The sequence below is a fragment of the Salmo salar genome, chromosome 20, assembly GCF_965601325.2.
Source record: "Salmo salar chromosome 20, fSalSal1, whole genome shotgun sequence".
Taxonomy (NCBI): domain Eukaryota; kingdom Metazoa; phylum Chordata; class Actinopteri; order Salmoniformes; family Salmonidae; genus Salmo; species Salmo salar.
The window spans coordinates 48,310,631-48,330,105 of NC_138310.1; the positions used below are offsets into that span (position 1 = coordinate 48,310,631).

At 44.6% G+C, this 19,475-nt stretch overlaps 2 protein-coding genes across 2 annotated transcripts; both read right to left on the reverse strand.

Moving 5' to 3' along the window:
- Positions 1-205: 205 nt before the first annotated feature.
- LOC123729249 (amino acid transporter heavy chain SLC3A2) lies at positions 206-6,133 on the reverse strand. The gene is made up of 10 exons (XM_045703531.2): positions 5,713-6,133; positions 4,218-4,603; positions 2,622-2,786; positions 2,186-2,289; positions 2,009-2,086; positions 1,821-1,876; positions 1,455-1,653; positions 1,222-1,329; positions 1,034-1,111; positions 206-838 (listed from the first exon to the last, which is right to left on the reverse strand). The coding sequence occupies exons 2-10, from the start codon at positions 4,588-4,590 to the stop codon at positions 446-448; spliced, it is 1,554 nt and encodes a 517-aa protein (XP_045559487.1). The 5' UTR covers positions 4,591-4,603; positions 5,713-6,133; the 3' UTR covers positions 206-445.
- Positions 6,134-6,329: 196 nt separating this feature from the next.
- Positions 6,330-15,144, reverse strand: ppm1na (protein phosphatase, Mg2+/Mn2+ dependent, 1Na (putative)). Its single transcript, XM_045703533.2, has 6 exons — positions 14,298-15,144; positions 12,234-12,805; positions 8,238-8,355; positions 7,889-8,003; positions 7,688-7,751; positions 6,330-7,562 (listed from the first exon to the last, which is right to left on the reverse strand). The coding sequence occupies exons 1-6, from the start codon at positions 14,701-14,703 to the stop codon at positions 7,533-7,535; spliced, it is 1,305 nt and encodes a 434-aa protein (XP_045559489.1). The 5' UTR covers positions 14,704-15,144; the 3' UTR covers positions 6,330-7,532.
- Between the last annotated feature and the right edge of the window lie 4,331 nt (positions 15,145-19,475).

The following is a 19,475-nucleotide window of genomic DNA, read 5'->3' on the forward strand; positions in this document are numbered from 1 at the left end:
TTGAGTCAAGTGTTTGTCACTCATGATAATTTACAGTAAACTGCCCATGTTCATACACAGGCAGCCCAATTCTGATCTTTTGTCACTAATTGGTCTTTTGACTAATCAGATCAGCTCTGCAAAAGATCTGTTATTGGTCAAAATACAAATTGGTGGAAAAAATATCAACTAGGGCTGACTAATCTCAGCCATAGCCTTTAAATTCTTCGCCCAGTGTTTGCATTGTAGTCAAAATATTTGGCACCCTCTGAAGTTGACCATGTCATCAGAACAAATGATAAACAATGATTTATTATTTTAAGAACATTTTGACATTTTGATACAGCCTCAAAAGAAAAGAAAAAAAGGAATAGATGGCTAAATAGTTACTATTTCTGCCTAGTTATCCTCCCCGGCATCCAGTCCTAGCCCCTCTCACGCTGCCTAATGCCCCAGACCCCAGGCCCTAGGAGGAGTAGCTGCCAGACTCAAACAGTTTGATGACTATGGCCTCCTCTGGCTGGAGCCTCAGTGTTTCCAGGGAGGTGCCACCCAGGCGGTCCATCCCTGTGCTGGTCACAAACACCCCAGAAGTGGGAAGGCTGGGAGCCCATGCTGGGTCCAGAGCTTGGGCCTCAGGCCCAAGGTTGAGCAGCACCAGGAAGTGGACACAGCCCCAAGAGCGTAGGAAGGCTAGCACCGGGGCCAACGGGGGGTCCAGGGTGGAGTTGGAGGGGAGGGAGGTGGTGTTGAAGGGGAGAAAGGTGAAGCTCCCATAAAGGAGAGATTCTTCTCTGAGGCGAGAGCCACTGAGGGAGCTGAACAGAGCCAAGGCAGAGTGTTTGAGCTTCCTCTGTTCCTGAAGGAAAGAAGGGAAGAACAGAGGTGTCGTAAACGGAGAAACAGATCAAAGGAAAAATAGGCCTGTCATTCTGAGAGACTTTCTGTGGTAAACATCCTTAAACCACTTGCATCTTTCCTAGAACCACTGAGCTCAGATATGGTAATACAGTGGGTATATGAAGACTAACAAATTTGATATTATTTTACTTACACTACTCCCCCCAACAGAGTCGTTCAGTCCATTGGTCTTGTCTGCCTCACATTCCCAGCTCATGTCTGCAGACACATTCTTCACCACAGAAAGAAAACGATTCAATGGTGTTCCACTGTACTAAATAAAGCATGAGCACATCAGATGCAGGTAGTCTGTATTGCATCCCCAGGACTCAAGTCTCTTACCGGTGAATTAACTATTTCTTCTCCGTATTTGACAACAGGTGATCCAGGTAGTGTCATCATCAGAACCAGGAGTATTCTGTGCAACATCGGTGATGCTTCACCGCCCACCTGGTATCTCACACACACACACACACACTATTGATGCAATTTTGCCAATAAATAAGGAGTTGGACACCATCCTCACTAGCCTATACTTTGTGATAGAATGAACAGAAAGAATGTTGGGTCATTACCGTCCAACTGGGCCAAAGTTCGCCGTGGGATGTCGACAGGTGTCTCTCCACAGCAATGGCCACTTCCTGTCCGGACAGAGGGTGATGCTCAAGCGGCAGAAGTGACATCATAACCAGCTCCACCAATGAGCTGTTGACTGACGTGCTAGAGGTATTCAGGGCAGGTAGAGACTCTCCTGTTTGTTTCACCACTACAATCCTGCACAGATGACACAGGTTTCATTCCAACGTCAACCGCAACTACTTTGCAATAAAACATGAACTAGATATTCCTCAATCCTAAACAGATTCCTCACATATAATCAACCAAGTTGTGTATCATTTGGTCTGTACTGTATGTTAGAAGTGTTCGCAGTGCCACAGCACCTCTCATCATCTGATGTGTTGAACTCCTTGACCAGAACTCTCCACTCGGTCAGGGTCTAAAACGAACAGACGGCATGAATGGATAACATTCAGTTAAACATCTGTGCTTATAACGAATGAACTTGAAACCAATTGGTCTGGCTTTGATTGGATGGCAACCAATTTTGAGCATTGCTCAACAGTCTGACCTTTTCTGAATACGCAGCATCTGTGTCACAGATCCCAAATCCTGCCACACCCTGTTCCAACCAAAATCGGAGTGCATACTGGAGAAACAGAACAATTATTAAAACTATTAAAAAGTCTAACAATTGAAACCAAGATCTAGCCATTCTACTCATGGTGTCATGCAAGACCTATCCTACCTGTATTGAGCCAGTGAGGTCAGAGGGAACAGCAGAGTCGTTGCCGACCGAGTCTTTAGGTCCGAACAGGTCCAGATCACAGAAGTCAAACACTACTTTGATGCCTAAAGGAGGGAGACCATGTGAATAGTGGATCAGAACATACAATAAGTTAAGTGCATCTTTCAAGAGCTCTGGAAATGTCCTTGTGAGGATACAGGCTAGCTGGCCTCAGTTTAGGTCTGGCATTAGTCAACTTGTAAGGGCCAGGGGCTCAATTTTTTGTTTTAGAAGTGTGTGTGCGTGTGTGTGTGGGGGGGCATAACTGTTTTTGTATCACATTCCAATGATAACAAAAAACGCAATTTCAGAATGTGGGGGGGGGGGGGGGCCCATGTCCCCCATTTCCAGTGAAAGTTGTGCCCCTGGTAAGGGCAATGATTTCTTGGGTACATACCTGCGTTGTGGCTCTCCATGAGCAGTTGTTGGATCTGAGGCACTGTACCCACTCGCTCATCAATCTTTCTGAGGTCCAGTGGGGACGCGTCCTGGTGAAACAGCCCCTCCAGGATCAGAGCCTTCACACCCAGGGACTTCAGGTACGGTAGCTGCTCACACACCACTGAACAACCAGAAGAATACCACAAAACAACTCAGAAACTAGCTTTACAGATATGACGCTTCGATTCAGCTATGACAAGAAGTGACTTTTTTGTAGCAGGTTAGGAGAATTTACAGAGCAGCCGTGAGAAGTAGGGGTGCTGAGGGTGCTGTAGCACCCCCGGGAAAAAAAGTATAAATATTTTTCACAAAAGTAGTGTACTGAGCCTGTAGTCTTGTATTAGCAGACGATATAACTGTCTGTAGTGCGGACAAACAGGTTTTTCCAGCAGGTCTGCAAATTATAATTTTTTGCAGCACCCCAAACAAAAGTATGTGGACACTTGCTCATCTCATTCCAAAATCATGGGCATTAACATGGAGTTGGTCCCCCCTTTGCTGCTATAACAGCCACCACTTCTGGGAAAGCTTTCCACTAGATGTTGGAACATTGCTGTGGGGACTTCCATTCAGTCACAAGAGCATTAGTGAGGTTGGGCACTAATGTTGGGGCGATTAGGCCTGGCTCACAGACGGTGTTCCAATTAATCCCAAAGGTGCTCGATGGGGTTGAGGTCAGGCCTCTGTGCAGGCCAGTCAAGTTCTTCCACACCGATCTCAACAAACCATTTCTGTATGGACCTCGCTTCGTGCACAAGGGCATTGTCATGCTGAAACAGGAAAGGGCCTACCCCAAACGGTTGCAACAAAGTTGGAAGCACAGAATCGTCTAGATTGTCACTGTATGCTGTAGGGTTAAGATTTCCCATCACGGGAATTAAGGGGCCTAGCCCAAACCGTGAAAAAACAGAGGCTGTTTGGAACTCTGTAGGTAGTGTTGCAACCGAGGACAGAAATATTTTATGCACTACGCGCTTCAGCACTCGGCAGTCCCGTTCTGTGAGCTTGTGTGACCTACCACTTCGTGGCTGAGCAGTTGAAGCTCCTGGACATTTCTGCTTCACAATAACTGCACTTACAGTTGACCGGGGAAGCTCTAGCAGGCCAGAAATGTGACAAACTAACATCCTATGGACAGTGCCATGTTAAAGGTCACTGAGTTCTTCAGTAAAGCCATTCTACTGCCAATTTTTGTCTATGGGGATTGCATGGTTGTGTGCTCCATTTTATACACCTGTCAGTAACGGGTGTGGCTGAAGTAACCAAATCCACTAATTTGTATCCACATACTTTTGTATAAATAGTGTATATCAGTAGGATTAATCAGTGTATATCAATGTGGACACAATGCCTTTTAAAAATGTTTAAGACTGCATTGTAATTTTTAGTGCGTTTTGTGTTTAAAAAAACATTAAATAAAGTGTTTGTACTAAAAGCGCTACTTTCCCAGCGCATGCACACTTTACATTGTGTAGACAGAGTAGTCTATATAGTGCAGCTATTGTATTCTTGGGTGTTTAGGGCCACTGACCGCCCTCTTCCTTTAACTCACCGTCGATACCACCTGGCACCTCGTTCTGGGCGTCCATGAGCAGTATGGGCTGTACGCGGTAAAACAGCGCCCTCTGCCACCACAGTAGCGTCGGTGCGACCGGCCGAGGGCTCTGCACTATGATGGCGATAGAGGCGCCCAGCAAGGCCAGCCAACCCAACCAGAAGACCAACATCAGGAGGGAGCGTATTTTCCTCCACCCTGCCCCCCCCGCTTCGAACTCCAGCTGTTCCTTGGACATGGGCTGCCATTTCGGCGTCTCTGGTTCGGGGTCTGTGATCAGCAGTGGGACCGTCTCAGAGCCACCCAGACTGCCCGACATCCCAGAGCCCACTGCCGTGCTGCCATAGCCACCATCCATGTCCAATGGCATTCCAATTCGGCTACTGCAGTTTCAATTACAAATATTTTGAAAAATGCCATAATCCAATATTATTTACATACAAGGAAACTATCAATTAATAGTTGACAGGCCTACAACTAGGCTACAATTCATTACACTTTCAAACATTTGATGACTTTAAATCGAGGGTTTACGCACGTGCGCCATCTACAAAACGGATTGTTTTTAAAGCTTGCGTAAAACACGCTACACGTTCTATTTTTGTGCCCCTTTCGATAAAATATAGCAAGTTATTTTAACAGAAGTACACCCAGGGAACTCGCCTACGGGACATGCGAAGGCTGTCAGCGTTCGGATTGTCGGGATAGAGGACAGGTATGTCCTGACAGTGACCCTGTCGTCTCTTAACGTGGCGGGTGAGTGCACACACTTGCACGTCATCTTGAAAAATTCCAACCATGCGTTTTAAAAACAACCAATTAGCCAATTTACCTTGTCAATTCATTTGAATTCTAACTCCATCCATTAGCTAAATTTACCAACGTTTAATTTAACAAATATTGATCAGATGAAATAAGACAAAATACCAAGTCTATTTTCCTGGACAAAGCAATATTCTGACCACCTGACAAACAAAACGCAATTTCCCTACATCAAATGTCACATTATATATATATATTAAACATTAATACATCAAATTACCTACTCTTGGCTCTCTCACATGTCACACCCACATGTTTGTGAATAATTTGCTAAATGTCATGTTCAAGGCATAAAATGCTGAATTATGTGATCTATAATATTGATCGATTTATAGAAAATCTTGGCTATTTAATTACATCGCATCATTTCTTGTTACAAAAGGAATAAACTGATAGAAAACATTGTGGCAACCAACACCAGACTGACATCCAACCAACCCTGTGAGTGTTTGATGGCTAATAACTCCATGTTGGAATAAGATGAGGATAAAAAAATGTTTTAAATGGTTCCCATTAACACAATACCTTGGTATTTATATTACTGTTGAAAAGAGTCTTGCAAGATATTGGTGCTGAGAATCACACCAGAGTAAAAAGTGACAATCAGCATCGGTCTCCCCTAATATCTGTCAAATCTAATGCAATGATCTCTAAAAGCGTCATAACACACCTGATAACTGGCGAGCGCTTGTCTTCCTACTGTTCTTTCAGTTTATCCTCTTCTGCTGCATGTGCTTTCTGCAGACCAGTTCTATCCAGTTGGTTGTGTTGTTTTTTTGTCCTCTTAAAGTTTAAGGGGTATGGAGGTGAGAGGGACACTGTGTCTGTCAAATGAAATCTTGGCCGGCGCAATTAGGGTGGAGGTGTTGAGTCTTGACACACCCTGACAACACATTCCGGAGAACCCGTGCTCAACGGGTCTGAGGCCTTGGTAGGGCTTCATTAGAGCCAGGGCTCCCTACTTCCTTTAGATCACGCGTCAAACTCGTTCCACGGAGGGCTGAGTGTCTGCAGGTTTTTGCTCCTCCGTTGTACTTGATTGATGAATTAAGGTCACTGATTAGTAAAGAACTCCCCTCACCTGGTTGTCTAGGTCTTAATTGAAAGGAAAAACCCGCATTTGAAGCCCCTGGTTTAGATGCATAAAACTGGCCAAAAGACAGTTCTGGAACGATACCAATGGTTCATTTTGGAACTGTCTTGTATTCTTCTCCCATGGTCCTTAGTCTAACCCTGTAGTGCTGTGTCTATCAAACACTCCGCTCTATCAAAAATCACAGAATGTCATTTCATTTCATTCATTTATTGCCCCTTGGGTCAGTTAAGGGCTTAAATGCAATGCCCATACAGTCATCAAATCACTGACATACATTTGTGAAAGTTCTCATGGTAATGTGTTGCGCTGTCGAATCCTCTTGGATCCCACTTCCTCCTGATTTCATAGAATTCAAACAGACATGCTGCAGCAGTGTTTGATCCCGAGTCTAGCTCTCTTTGACGTCTGACCTCTGTCATGGAATACAGCTACTACGTTCATCCATTTGGTATGATCCGAAGGAGGAGTAAAGTAACCGTACAACAACAGAGAGCTTTGTAAGGCAGCGCAATGACATGTATTGAAAAGAAAATATGCTAACAGCAGAACCACTTATTTTCAAAAACAGAAGAACAATTTACCTGTAGCTATACTACTTTACCTGTCACAGTGGTCTAAATCGTGTCTAACTGTGAGCATCTGTGCTCTAAACTGCAAAAGGTTACAGTGTGTGTGCTAATAATCCCACAGCCCATATTATCCACTCACTCACTCACTCACTCACTCACTCACTCACTCACTCACTCACTCACGCACACACATTCACACACATTCACACACACTGGACATATGATGTTGTGTCCATCATCGTCATGACACACATCTATTCATGTCACCCATGCTCCCTCACAGGATTATGCAGATGATCTAGTGTAGGCCATGCCATCACAGGACACATGCATATCGGAGCCTTCACTGGTCTGCAAGGGTTGTTTTTTCAATTTAATTTGATGCGGCAGTATGGAGTTGCACACTGCTTAAACATATCAGTTTGATTTTAAATGAAATAACATGATCAGCCTTATTCATAAGCTTCTAGTCTAGAAGAAAATGAACTACCCAGGCACTGTAATGTGTAAAGTAAGAAAGTTAATAAATATTATATCTAATTATCATGTATTTTAAAGAATAGTTTTGGAATATGTAATTCTTCCCTTACTGGAATAATGCTAACTATTTGATATTTTCTGATGGTACAGTAGACTTGTTGATAGACAGTGTAAATGAGGAACAGAGAAGAGATGATTGGCTAAGGGCAGGCCCAGGTCACACCCCCTCCCACCATAGTTCTTTATTTAGCTATTGGCTGATTCCTCCGCTGAAAAGCGGAGGCCCCAATTCTAAATGGTCGCCATGGATACGCGAGGCTGAAGAATACATTTCCATGGATACGACTAGTTGGAGTCTTCAGATCCTCCAATGTCCTGGAATGCGACACGTCAATTACGTGTCAGGGGAAAAGGTAACTTAGTTACTTTGTAGTCCAGTTTGCGCTTATGTGTTTAGTGAGACAGAGGGCACGCTTGCTCTATGTTTGGTCATCTCCTACCATTGGTTCCAGAGCTCTGAAGGGTGTTACAAACTTCCGATATGCAGAGATGACACAGTCTCTTCTGCAAAGGAAAAAGAGAACAAGTTATGACAAATTATGAACATTTAATATAAACAATTACTCATTTGTTCACACACATCTAGGCCTCTTGTCACTTTTTGATCTCTGACTGGTGAGTCATGTGATCGAGTGACTTACTTGCTGGTGACTCCTCCCCCTGGTGGCAGGCCAGGTATGTCCTCAGAGACCAGAAACTTCATCACATACAGCAGGTCTGGGTCCTTGTCCCGCGACTTTAGCAAGTTGACAATCTCTACACACACAGACGGAGAGAAAGGGAGAGAGTTACGTAATACTCGGTCCCTGTTGTCAGAGGGGAGAATTAAGCTGCTATTGTCTCAGAGTTCTTGTTATTGTAATCAAGTTTCATTTTGATGTGGTGTGATGCCATATTAATATGAAAGCCTGCTGTGAGTGAGACCAAGCCAAGATGGTTTAGAGTCGCATAGTAAGCTTAATCGCAACTCAAGCCCATCGAAATTCCTACCTTCCACTTTGGCCTCGAGGATTGTCTCTAGCTTGGCCTCTTTTTGTAGGGCCTCTTGTGACACCTGGGGTGCACCAGGGAAGGTCACGATGATGATGCTCATGTTGTCCAAACTACCCTGTAGGGGGCGACAAAGAGGCAGATTGATATAGGCACAATTCTACGAGCTCTTGTAAGAGAAGCATAAACCAATATTTTATATGAATAGGAAACATTGTTGGCGTATGATTCATTTCAGTAATGTCATTTGTTACCCCAAACATTGAAAAGCTAAATGAAATGTCATGGGGGGGGGGGGGGGAGCTGTCATAATGCTGCCACTATTGATTGTTTACTTGAGGAATAATAATATGATGGTGAGGAATATTCTTCGCATGCTTAATGGTAATGTAAACAGAGGATAAAATAAGTGTCATTGTGACATCACAATGGAGAACAGGACTATGACGTCTCAAAGTGCACTGTGTTATGTAAAAATCTTCTCAGCTGGGAAGATTTTTACATGGCATTGCAGGTGGAGGGAAATTGTGATGTCATAATTGTGTACTGACAGAGAGCAGAGATGAGAATTTTGGAAAAGGGTCACAATGGAACAGTGGGACGTGGAATTAAGAATTAGAATACCAGAATGGACATAAGTCGCTATGGATACTAAATGGCTAAAATATAATGATGGTTCCAAAGTTCAGCCAATGTTTGCCAGTGCTGTGATAAATTCTTCACGTTCATTGTTTTACACAATATCTAATCTGCACTGTATGTGTGTTAGCTAGCTAGCCAGCCAGTTTTAGAGGAGTGATTCCATTAATTAATATGCCAATATTCCATTCAAACAATGCAGTCAATCCACAGCTGAAATCAGTTGATGATAGGTCTTACACAAGTTGTAAATGCATCAAGTACTGATATTGTATCATATAACAGCACTCACAGCTTTCCCCAAAAACTAAATCTGGACATATATGTCTGTTTACATATATTTTAGAGGCTATTCATACATCTGTATAAACCTGTATAAACGGTATTTATAATTATATGACAATATTTTAGGTTGACTATAATTCTATTACACAATTTATGAAACATCACATGCCTTACATTTACATTCCTGCATAAATAAAAGCAGGAAATGCATCACCCATGTCTCTACTGCCATTCATTCCAATTAGACTGGTTTTGGATTTCTCCCTGATCAAGATGGCTGCCATTTCACCCCATTCTGGAATTGTGAGGGTACATGACATAGCCCCTCTAGTAATGTAATAGGATCTCTATGGGGACTAATTGGTTATTGTGATGTCATGTCACAGAGCTGAGAAGCTAGGTTCACTGTGTGTTACAACATAACCCGTCTAGCTGAAGTACAGACTCCAAAGAGGTAAGCCTGTTCTGTTGCCATTGATAAAGTGAGCCTCTTCTTGGCCAGGTTAATAGGCCTAGCTCCCAGCTGGTGTGGCCCTGAGACCCTGACAGTCTAACACACACACACTCACCCATAATCCTTCACTGTGTTTCCCTCACCTCTGTCCCTCTCTCCCTCCCTCTCATAATCCTGCTATTTAGAGGACAGGTACAGGTCGTGCCAGTGTTAAGATGTACCATTGTAAGTCCTAACCAGCCTAAGCAGACCTGAATAAGATAACTGCTTACATAATGCTTGGTACATTTGGTATGTAACGATGAAGGCCCTTCACCACACACCCTGTCCAGTGATTAGTGCCATCATGAACTCCCCTTCACAAAGGTGGTGACCCTTGTGACCTAAATCATTAGAGCCCTATTTCTAAACTTTCTTGCCTAGCTAAAATATTAGAATCCTTGATTAATTCTCAGCTAAGATCGTTCTTATCTATGAAATGTATTCTAAATGTACATCAGTCAGGTTTTAGACCAGGTCATAGAACTATCTCTGCTGCAACCCTAGTTATAAATGATGTGGTTAACTATGTGGATAAAAGGCAACATTGTGCTGCCCTATTCATTGACCTGTCAAATGCTCTCGATACTATTGATCACTCACAGCTAATTCGGAGGCTTTCCTCAATTGGCCTAGACCAGGCTGCATGTAACTGGTTTAAAAATGAAATGATAGATAGAACTCAATATGTATCTACTCATGGTGTTCAATCAGGTTTTCTGGATATTACGAAAGGTGCCTTGTAGGAGTCAATTCTGGGTTGTGTACTTTTTACTGTTTACGTTAACAAAATCAACTTGTCTGTAACAGAAAAAGTGTTACCTGCACTGTATACCGATGATAGTGTTGTGTATGCTATTGTCCCCACGGTTGACCAGGCTCACTCTGAACTACAGTCTGCCTTCATTGTATTACAGAACAACGTTATTGACCTGAAATTAGTATCGAGTGCAGGTAAAACAAAGTATATATTGTTCTCTACACTCTTAGAAAAAAGGTGCACATCTAGAACCTCAAAGGGTACTTCGGCTGTCCCCATAGGATAACTCTTTGAAAACCCCTTTTTGGTTCCAGGTAGAACCCTTTTTAGTTCCATGTAGAACCTTTTACACAGAGGGCTCTACCTGGAACCAAAAAGGGTTCTACCTGGAACCAAAAAGGGTTCTCCTATGGGATAGCCGAATAACATTTTTGGACCCCCTTTTTTTAAAGGGTGTAGAGCGCATAAAAATAACTGTGATGATTTAAGAATATGTACTTTAGATGGTGTCCATATTGATCGTGTCCCTTAGAAATATCTGGGCATCTGGATAGATGAAAGGATGTCTTTTAAAAAGCATATTGATGAGTTAGTTAAGACGCTGAGAGTAAAAGTGGTCTTCTTCGACAGAAATAGGTCCTGCCTCTTGCTAAATAGTAGAAAGCAGAATATTCAGTCGAAGTTCCTTTAGGTCCTAGAGTATTGCGACATCATCTATATGAACGCAGCTGCCACTTCATTAAAGCCGTTAGATGCAGTTTATCATGACGCACCGTGCTTTATTACGGCCGACAATTTTAGCACTCATCACCGCATTCTCTAACAGGAAGTTGGTTGGCCCTCTGTGATGTCACGTAGGTTGATACATTGCTATGTTTTCATTTATAAAGCCCTTTTACAAAAGGTCCCACTGTACCGGACATCATTACTAAACTTTAGGTACACGAGTTACCACCCCCGCTCTCAGGGATGGCTAACTCTGGGAATTCCTTTGGTCTCTACTGAGTTAGGTACATTTACATTTTAATCATTTAGCAGACGCTCTTATCCAGAGCGACTTACAGTAGTGAATGCATACATTTCATACATTTTTCTCCGTACTGGTCCCCAAAATCAGCTTTTACTTTTCTTGCACCTCATTTGTGGAAAAATCTTGAAAATGTTCTTAAATTGGATGTATTGGTACCTCTAGGGCAATTCAGAAAGCTGATTGAGGACCTTATTACTGATCAATGTGTTGTTTTTCTTTTTTCTTTCTGCTTGCATTTTGTATTTATATTTTGATGTGTACATTTTCTGTAATTTCTGTAATTCAGGGCTCATCTGTAAAATAGACCTTTGTCTCAGTATGACTCCATGATAAAATAAAATAAAAATAATAATCTTGAATTAAAGACAATATTTAGGCCATTGCCTATCGAGGAGACTCCCTACAGTGCAGTGTAAGTCATCTTGCTGTACCAACCTGGCTGTGTCCTGCTGTTAAATCCTCTGACTGATCTAAACTGAGGATTGGAATGGTATTTGTCTCCAGGACTCCAGGAAGGGAGAGGACAGCCAAGACCTGGGGATGATATCATTGCCTGAAGATACTGCCAAAGTCCTCTTAACCCTCTCACCCCCGGCACCTTCTGACTTTCCATACAATGTCCAGTTATGGTCATTGTTGCAATTTACTCACTTTGGCAATTATTGAGTATGAGTGTACCCCTTTTGAAGTTTATACTCTGGTCCTGCATATGTACCCATATAGAGAAGGCAGAGGTTTAGGATCAGTGTGACTCTGCATGTAGTGTGATCTGACCATTTATACACTGACCTTATAGAGGCAGAGGTCAATGACCTGGTTGCAGATCTCCCTCAGGTCATCGCACACCTGCAGGCGACTGTGGACGAACGCACACAGCTCCTCATTGCCGATGGCGTCCCACACTCCGTCACAAGCCACTATGAGGAACTCGTCTTGCGGGGACCTCTCCAGCTCGTACACCTCTGGCTCTGGGGAGACCAGCTGCTCAGTCTGGGACCTCCAGTCCACCTCCTTAAAGTCAAAGTCTCCCAGGGACCTGGACACGGCCAGGGAGCCGTTCACCCTATGCTGGGTCACCGAGCCACCTGCGTTCTGTATCCGCTCCTTCTCCCTGGGGTTGAAGGGCTTGTGGTCCTCCGTGTAGAAGATGACCTGGCCGTCACGGCAGAGGAGCGTCCGCGAGTCGCCACAGTTGACGAAGTAGACGTACTGCGGCGAGAGCATGACGGCGGCCGCCGTGGAGCCGCTGCGCTCCCAGCATTCCTGGCGCGTCAGCGTGTGCATGTGGCTGTCAATGGCCAGGAAGGCTTCGACGATCCCCTCCTTCACGTCGTCAGGGTCCTCCTGTGCCTTTACGCGCCCTGGAGGAGAGATCAATACGAGTTAACGACCTGGCCTATACGTGACAAATAAACATAATTTGATTCTAATTCATATTACCGTAATTTCCGGACTATTAAGCGCACCTGAATATAAGCCGCACCCACTGAATTAAAAAAAAGTAATTATTTTGAACATAAATAAGCCGCACATGTCTATAAGCCGCAGGTGCCTACCGGTACATTGAAAGAAATTAACTTTACACAGGCTTTAACGAAACACGGCTTGTAACAAAAATAAATAGGCTTTAACGAAACACGGCTTGTAACAAAAAATAAAAAATTAGCAGTAAGCTTTAGTTGTCTTTTTGCACTGAGTCAATTCCTCACGCTGCTGTTTCCAACGTCTTATCATCGACTCATTAAGACCAAGCTCCCGTGCAGCAGCTCTATTTCCTTTTCCAACAGCCAGATCAATCGCCTTCAACTTGAAAGCTGCATCATATGCATTTTTCCGTGTCTTTGCCATGATGAGGGTGACAAAATGACTACCGTAATCAGAATGATGTGAAGTTTGAGAGCGCTTCATTTAATCTAAACAGTAAACAAAAAAGTTGTTTGACCGTAACCCGTTCGGCAATTTCATTGGTCTAATGAAAGCTTCATGCCGCCAAAAAACTGAGTACGTCACAGAATGTGTTTTTGTTTTTTTTAAATTTGAAAGCGGGAAAAATCCATATATTAGCCGCGTCATTGTTTAAGCCGCGAGGTTCAAAGACTGGGAAAAAAGTTGCGGCTTATAGTCCGGAATTTACGGTAGGTCTCGCTGCCTAAAATCGACATGCAGAAGTTAACTACAGTGTGGCCAACTACAGGATAACTACACATAGTTACAATACAATTCTTTGACCCCCAGCCTTACCAGCTTGGTTCTAGGGGACAAATGCCCACTGTGCCCTGCCAGAGCCCAAATCTCAGAGCTCAGATCGTGTTGTAGTCCTCTGAGGTGACTGTCTCTGTCTTGCCCGTGGCATTATTTTGAATTAATGCCATGTAGGTTAGGATTAAACGTTTGTCTTGAGTTAAGTAGCAGACACTGTAGGCTCAAGTGGCAGATTAAGTATCTCATACTTCGGCCAAGAACAAGGATCAAGAGGTTTTCAACAACAACAGCTGTCAGCCATGTTGTGCTACCATGTTTATGTTTAGGAATAATAAGTAAAACCAAGAGAGATAATGTCTTTGCTATTCAAGATGAAGATTACACTCTCCCTCATACACCATACACATAGCCTACTGCACAACGGCACCTTGTCATTGCTCCAATTGAAGACACCCATGCCTAAGACAAAGTTGTTTATTGATTTATCAAACAATATCTGTCTGTGGAACACACACTGGAAATAGGTGTTGTAAAATGCTTCCCTACTTGCCCAAATAAATGCTTGCACATATTCCCTTCAAGTGAAAATAAATGAGGCTGCCAACAATGATTATAAATCAGTTAGTCAAAGTGCGCGGCCCAATTTGGTACCTGTAGCGAGGATGTGTTGCAGCAGGTTGTGGGAGCAGTACTGTGCCACCATGTTGCCAGCGTGTCCATCAAACACTGCATAGTAGCCCCACTCCGCCAGCTCCCCTCCCATCTCCGGCATGCAGGTGTGGGCGTCCTCCATCTGCGCCCTCCAGCCCTGCATGCTGGCCGTTGCATAGTTCACTCCCCACTGAGACCTCCCCTCGGCTGTGTGTTTATCCAGGATGGGCCGGTCCAGGTAGACGCTCGGCCCATTATCCTCATCACTGAAGTCCTCTTCGCTCCCCTCCTGGCCATCTCTCTGTCCCCCCTTAAAGAAGAAGGTGACCATCTTCTCTGTCTCCTTGGCTAGCTGGCGTAGGAAGGAGGGCACCTCCACGGTGCTGGCCCGCCTGGCTGTCCTCATGGCTCCTCGGAGGTGCCGCTCGAGTCTATTTCCTGACCTGGCACTGGTCCTCTTCTTCCCCTCTCTCCTCCTTCTCCCAGTCTGTGTCCCCCGCAGCAGGTCCAGGGCAGTGGGTTTAGCTGGACACGCTGAGCAGGTGGACAATGTGTCAACTCTGGACTGTAGAGTTGTGTTTAGGTGGGCTTCACAAGATACTGGCAGAAATCGTGGTGGCCATCCTTGTCTTTGTAAACCGTAGTATCTGTATCTAGTTGCCGTAGTATCTGGATTCCTAGCGTTTGTCTCAATGTGTATGTGTCTGTATGGTGTCCACTCTAACTCCTTCTAGGTCTTTCTACCACTCTTTCTCTCCTGTCCCTGGCCAGTGTTTGCCCTGTGATGCTATTGGCCTAAATCTATTTCTATTGACTTATCCCTCAGCATGATCACTGCTCCTCTCTCTCTCTCTCTCTCTCTCTCTCTCAATGCTACTAGTTAATCTCCAAATTGCGAGGGATCTTAGATTAGCACTTGCATGAACGAATGTACAGTATGGATTATGAGCCTGTCAGCGTTTTGTTGCAGCACGGTGGACAGATAGAATGAGCTCTCCAACTCTCTGTAACTGGATCCCTGTAGTTTATTTTCAGAACTGTTAGCAATTATTCACTGAATATAGTCCACCACTCTCTTTCTTTCTCTTTTTCTCTCCTTCTCTTTAACACGATGCCACACACACGCTCACACACAACACACACACACATACTAGAATGGATTAGCCCATCAGTGACTCATCTGATACGGAGGACCCAGATTATTATCCAGGTGTGTCATGATTAAACCAGTTTAACAGGTCAACCAGTTTAACACAAGTCAGTTCACCTCATTAGTGATATAACTGAAGCATGAGGGAAATCCTCACTCAACAGGTGTGATCTGGGCCCCTAGCTACAGTACAAGTGTAGGCATTCCTCTTCCACCTCTGCTGTTTCTCTTAAGATAATTACCTGGTGTGCATTTGCAGCTTCTGACCTATTTTAGATGCAGTCATTCTGGCGTGGTCTAGTAGATTACTGGGTTTAAAGTTGTGTATACGTGAGGTTGGGAGCTGATCACGCTATCTATAAAGCCCGTTCTAGGTCAGGTTGTGTGTTCAGGTTGGGGATGGGACCCGCTATATGGTGGTCAGATACAGAAGTGAATGAGTAAGTAACCTACACGTGCACTCGCCTGCGTATTTATTTGGACAGTGAAGCTGAAATGTGTAAATTTGGCTCTATACTCCCACGTTTTGGATTGGAGATCAAATGTTTCAGATGAGGTGACAGTACAGAATGTCACCTTTTATTTGAGGGTATTTCTCATGTGTTTTAGCATTTAGAAATGAATGCAATTTATGTATCTATTCCCCCCATTTGAAGATGTCATTTTTTTCCCTATACAAATTCACTTGTATATTAAAGTAGTCAAAACGTTAGTATTTGGTCCCATATTCTTAGCACGTGACTACATCAAGCTTGTTGGGTGTATTTACAGTTTGTTTTGGTTGTGTTTCGGATTGTAACGATGTACGCTGAGAGTCGGGAAGCAAGTTTAGGGAGTGAATACATTTAATAAATAAATGAACAAAACAAGAAACACAAACAGCGCACCGACATGAAACTGCAACAATGACGACTGGAGAAGGAACCAAAGGGAGTGACATGTAAAGGGAAGGTAATCAAGGAGGTGATGGAGTCCAGGTGAGTGTCGTTATGCGTGTAATGGTGGTGACAGGTGTGCGCCGTAACGAGCAGCCTGGTGACCTAGAGGCCGGAGAGGGAGCACACATGACACGGATTATGTTTTGCCCAATAGAAACTGAGTGGTGAATAATGTATTGTGTCATTTTGGAGTCACTTATTGTAAATAAGAATAGAAGATGTTTCTGATCACTTCTACATTAATGCGGATAATCGTGAATTTATTGTGAATAATGATGAGTGAGAAAGTTACAGAGGAAATGCAAATAGTCCGGGTGGCCATTTGATTAATTGTTCAGCAGTCTTATGGCTTGGGGGTAGAATCTGTTAAGGAGCCTTTTGGACCCAGAATTGGCGCTCTGGTACTGCTTGCCGTGCGGTAGCAGAGAGAACAGTCTATGACTTGGGTGACTTTAGTCTTTGACCATTTCTTTGGCCTTGCTCTGACACCATGTAGTATATAGGTCCTGGATGGCAGGAAGCTTTGCCCCAGTGATGTACTGGGCCGTACGCACTACCCTCTGTAGCGCCTTACGGTTGGATGCCAAGCAGTTGCCATACCAGGCAGTGATGACACCAGTCAGGATGCTCTCGATGGTGCAGCTGTAGAACCTTTTGAGGATCTGGGGACCCATGCCAAATCTTTTCTCCTGAGGGGGAAAGGCATTATCGTGCCCTCTTCACAACGTTCTTGGTGTGTTTGGTATGATCATTTGTTGGTGATGTGGACACCAAGGAACTTGAAACTCTCGACCCGCTCCACTACAGCCCCATCGATGTGAATGGGGTCATGTTCGGCCCTCCTTTTCCTGCAGTCCACGATCATCTCTTTTGTCTTGCTCTTTTGCCACACTGCCAGGTCTTTGACCTCCTCCCTATAGGCTGTCTCATCGTTGTCGGTGATCAGGCCTTCCACCGTTGTGTCGTCAGAAAACTTAATGATGGTGTTGGAGTTGTGCATGGCCACGCAGTCGTGGGTGAACAGGGAGTACAAGAGGGGACTAAGCACGCACCCCTGAGGGGCCCCCGTGTTGAGGATCAGCATGGCAGATGTGTTGTTGCCTACCCTTACCACCTGGGGGTGGCCCATCAGGAAGTCCAGGATCCAGTTGCAGAGGGAGGTGTTTAGTCCCAGGGTCCTTAGCTTAGTGATGACCTTAGTGGGCACTTTGGTGTTGAACGCTGAGCTGTAGTCAATGAATAGCATTCTCACATAGGTGTTCATTTTGTCCAGGTGGGAAAGGGCAGTGTGGAATGCGATTGAGGTTGTGTCTTGTGTGAGACGGTATGGGAATTGGAGTCGGTCTAGGGTTTCCGGGATGATGGTGTTGATGTGAGCCATAACCAGCCTTTCAAAGCACTTCATGGCTCTCCATTTAGGCAGGTTACCTTCACTTTCTTGGGCACAGGGACTATGGTTGTCTGCTTGAAACATGTAGGTATTACAGACTCGGTCAGGGAGAGGTTGAAAATGTCAGTGAAGACACTTGCTAGTTGGTCCGCGTATGCTCTGAGTACATGTCCTGGTAATCCGCCTGGCCCTGCAGCCTTGTGAATGTTGACCTGTTAAAAGGTCTTGCTCACATCGGCTACGGAGAGCGTGATCACACAGTCGTCCGGAACAGCTGGTGCTCTCATGCATGTTTCAGTGTTGCTTGCCTCGTAGTGAGCATTAAAGGCATTTAGCCCTTCTGGTAGGCTCGCGTCACTGGGCAGCTCAAGGCTTGGTTTTCCTTTGTAGATGAAGGGTAGGAGACAGGTTAAAGAAAGATTTTTAAGCCTTGAGACAATTGAGACATGGATTGTGTATATGTGCCATTCAAAGGGTGAATGGGCAAGACAAAATATTCAAGTGCTTTTGAATGGGGTATGGTAGTAGGTGCCAGGCGCACAGGTTTGAGTGTATCAAGATATGCAATACTGCTGGGTTTTTCACACTCAACAGTTCCCCTTGTGTTTCAAGAATGGTCCACCACCTAAAGGACATCCAGCCAACTTGACACAACTGTGGGCAGCTTTGGAGTCAACATAGGCCAGCATCCCTGTGGAACGCTTTCAACACCTTGTAGTCCATACCCTGACGAATTGAGTCTGTACTGAGGGCAAAAGAGGGTACAACTCAATATTAGGAAGGTGCTGCTATGTGTTGTACACTCAGTGTATTGCACCTGCCAGAAAGTGCACTTTATAGCTTCATTAAATGTGTGTTTTTTGAATGGAGAAAATTTCTATATTGCATGTAATTTCCCCCTTATATGTTGTCCAAGTCTGAACAGTCAGGATGATTTAGCTGACACATCATGTGACTACTCATTTGCAGAAGTAGCTTCAGGCAGCACACCAGGGCTACAACGAGCTGGGTTACAGTATGTGCTGCTGCTGCTACGGCTGCTTACTGCTGCCAGGCAATCTACAAATGCACCCTTCTGCTTTAGCTAGCAGTTTCACACATGGTGGTTATTCAAAACACCCAGTAAGACATACTGTCTGTCTGTGTGTGGGGGGGGGGGGGGGGGGGTGCAAAAAGACATATATTTGTAATGAGCTCTATGTTCCCCTTTGTCATGTGTATGCAACAAGGCCATGCCCACTATCACTACCACTACCAATCATCTTGGACCCCAGGAAGAGTAGCTGCTGCGTTGGCAGCAGCTATCGGGGATCCCTAATAAATACAAAATACAAAGCCCCGTAAAATGCAGACAGATATACTCCACTTGGCTGGATGGACACACTAATGATTAGTCATGAATGGAAGGAGGGAAACACACACACACACACACACACACACACACACACACACACACACACACACAAACTCTTTCTCTGGCTCTGCCCTGCCTGTGCTGCTCCCCTGCCGTCATAGTGATGTGAGAGCAGGAGAGGGAGGGGAAAAAAGAGAGAGCAGGAGAAGGAGGTAGGGAGGGGCCTGTGCGTCAGAGAAGGAAGGGGAGGGTGCATGGAGGGAGAGCCAGAGAGAGAAACAGCAGTGCTGCATCGGTGGAACAAGGAAGGGAGGGAGGGAGGGAGGTGGAAGAGGGAGAGAGCAGC

Bases quoted from the DNA above. Each gene is read 5' to 3' on its own strand.
- LOC123729249 (XM_045703531.2), bottom strand. From the start codon at position 4,590: ATGCCATTGGACATGGATGGTGGCTATGGCAGCACGGCAGTGGGCTCT. The intron at 2,087-2,185 runs GTAGGATAGGTC...CTGTTTCTCCAG, and splicing joins ACCTCACTGGCTCAATACAG to TATGCACTCCGATTTTGGTT. The intron at 839-1,033 runs GTAAGTAAAATA...TCTTTCCTTCAG, and splicing joins ACTCTGTTGGGGGGAGTAGT to GAACAGAGGAAGCTCAAACA.
- ppm1na (XM_045703533.2), bottom strand. From the start codon at position 14,703: ATGAGGACAGCCAGGCGGGCCAGCACCGTGGAGGTGCCCTCCTTCCTA. The intron at 8,356-12,233 runs GTCAGTGTATAA...CGCCCCCTACAG, and splicing joins TTGACCTCTGCCTCTATAAG to GGTAGTTTGGACAACATGAG. The intron at 7,752-7,888 runs GTAAGTCACTCG...TTTCCTTTGCAG, and splicing joins GGGGGAGGAGTCACCAGCAA to AAGAGACTGTGTCATCTCTG.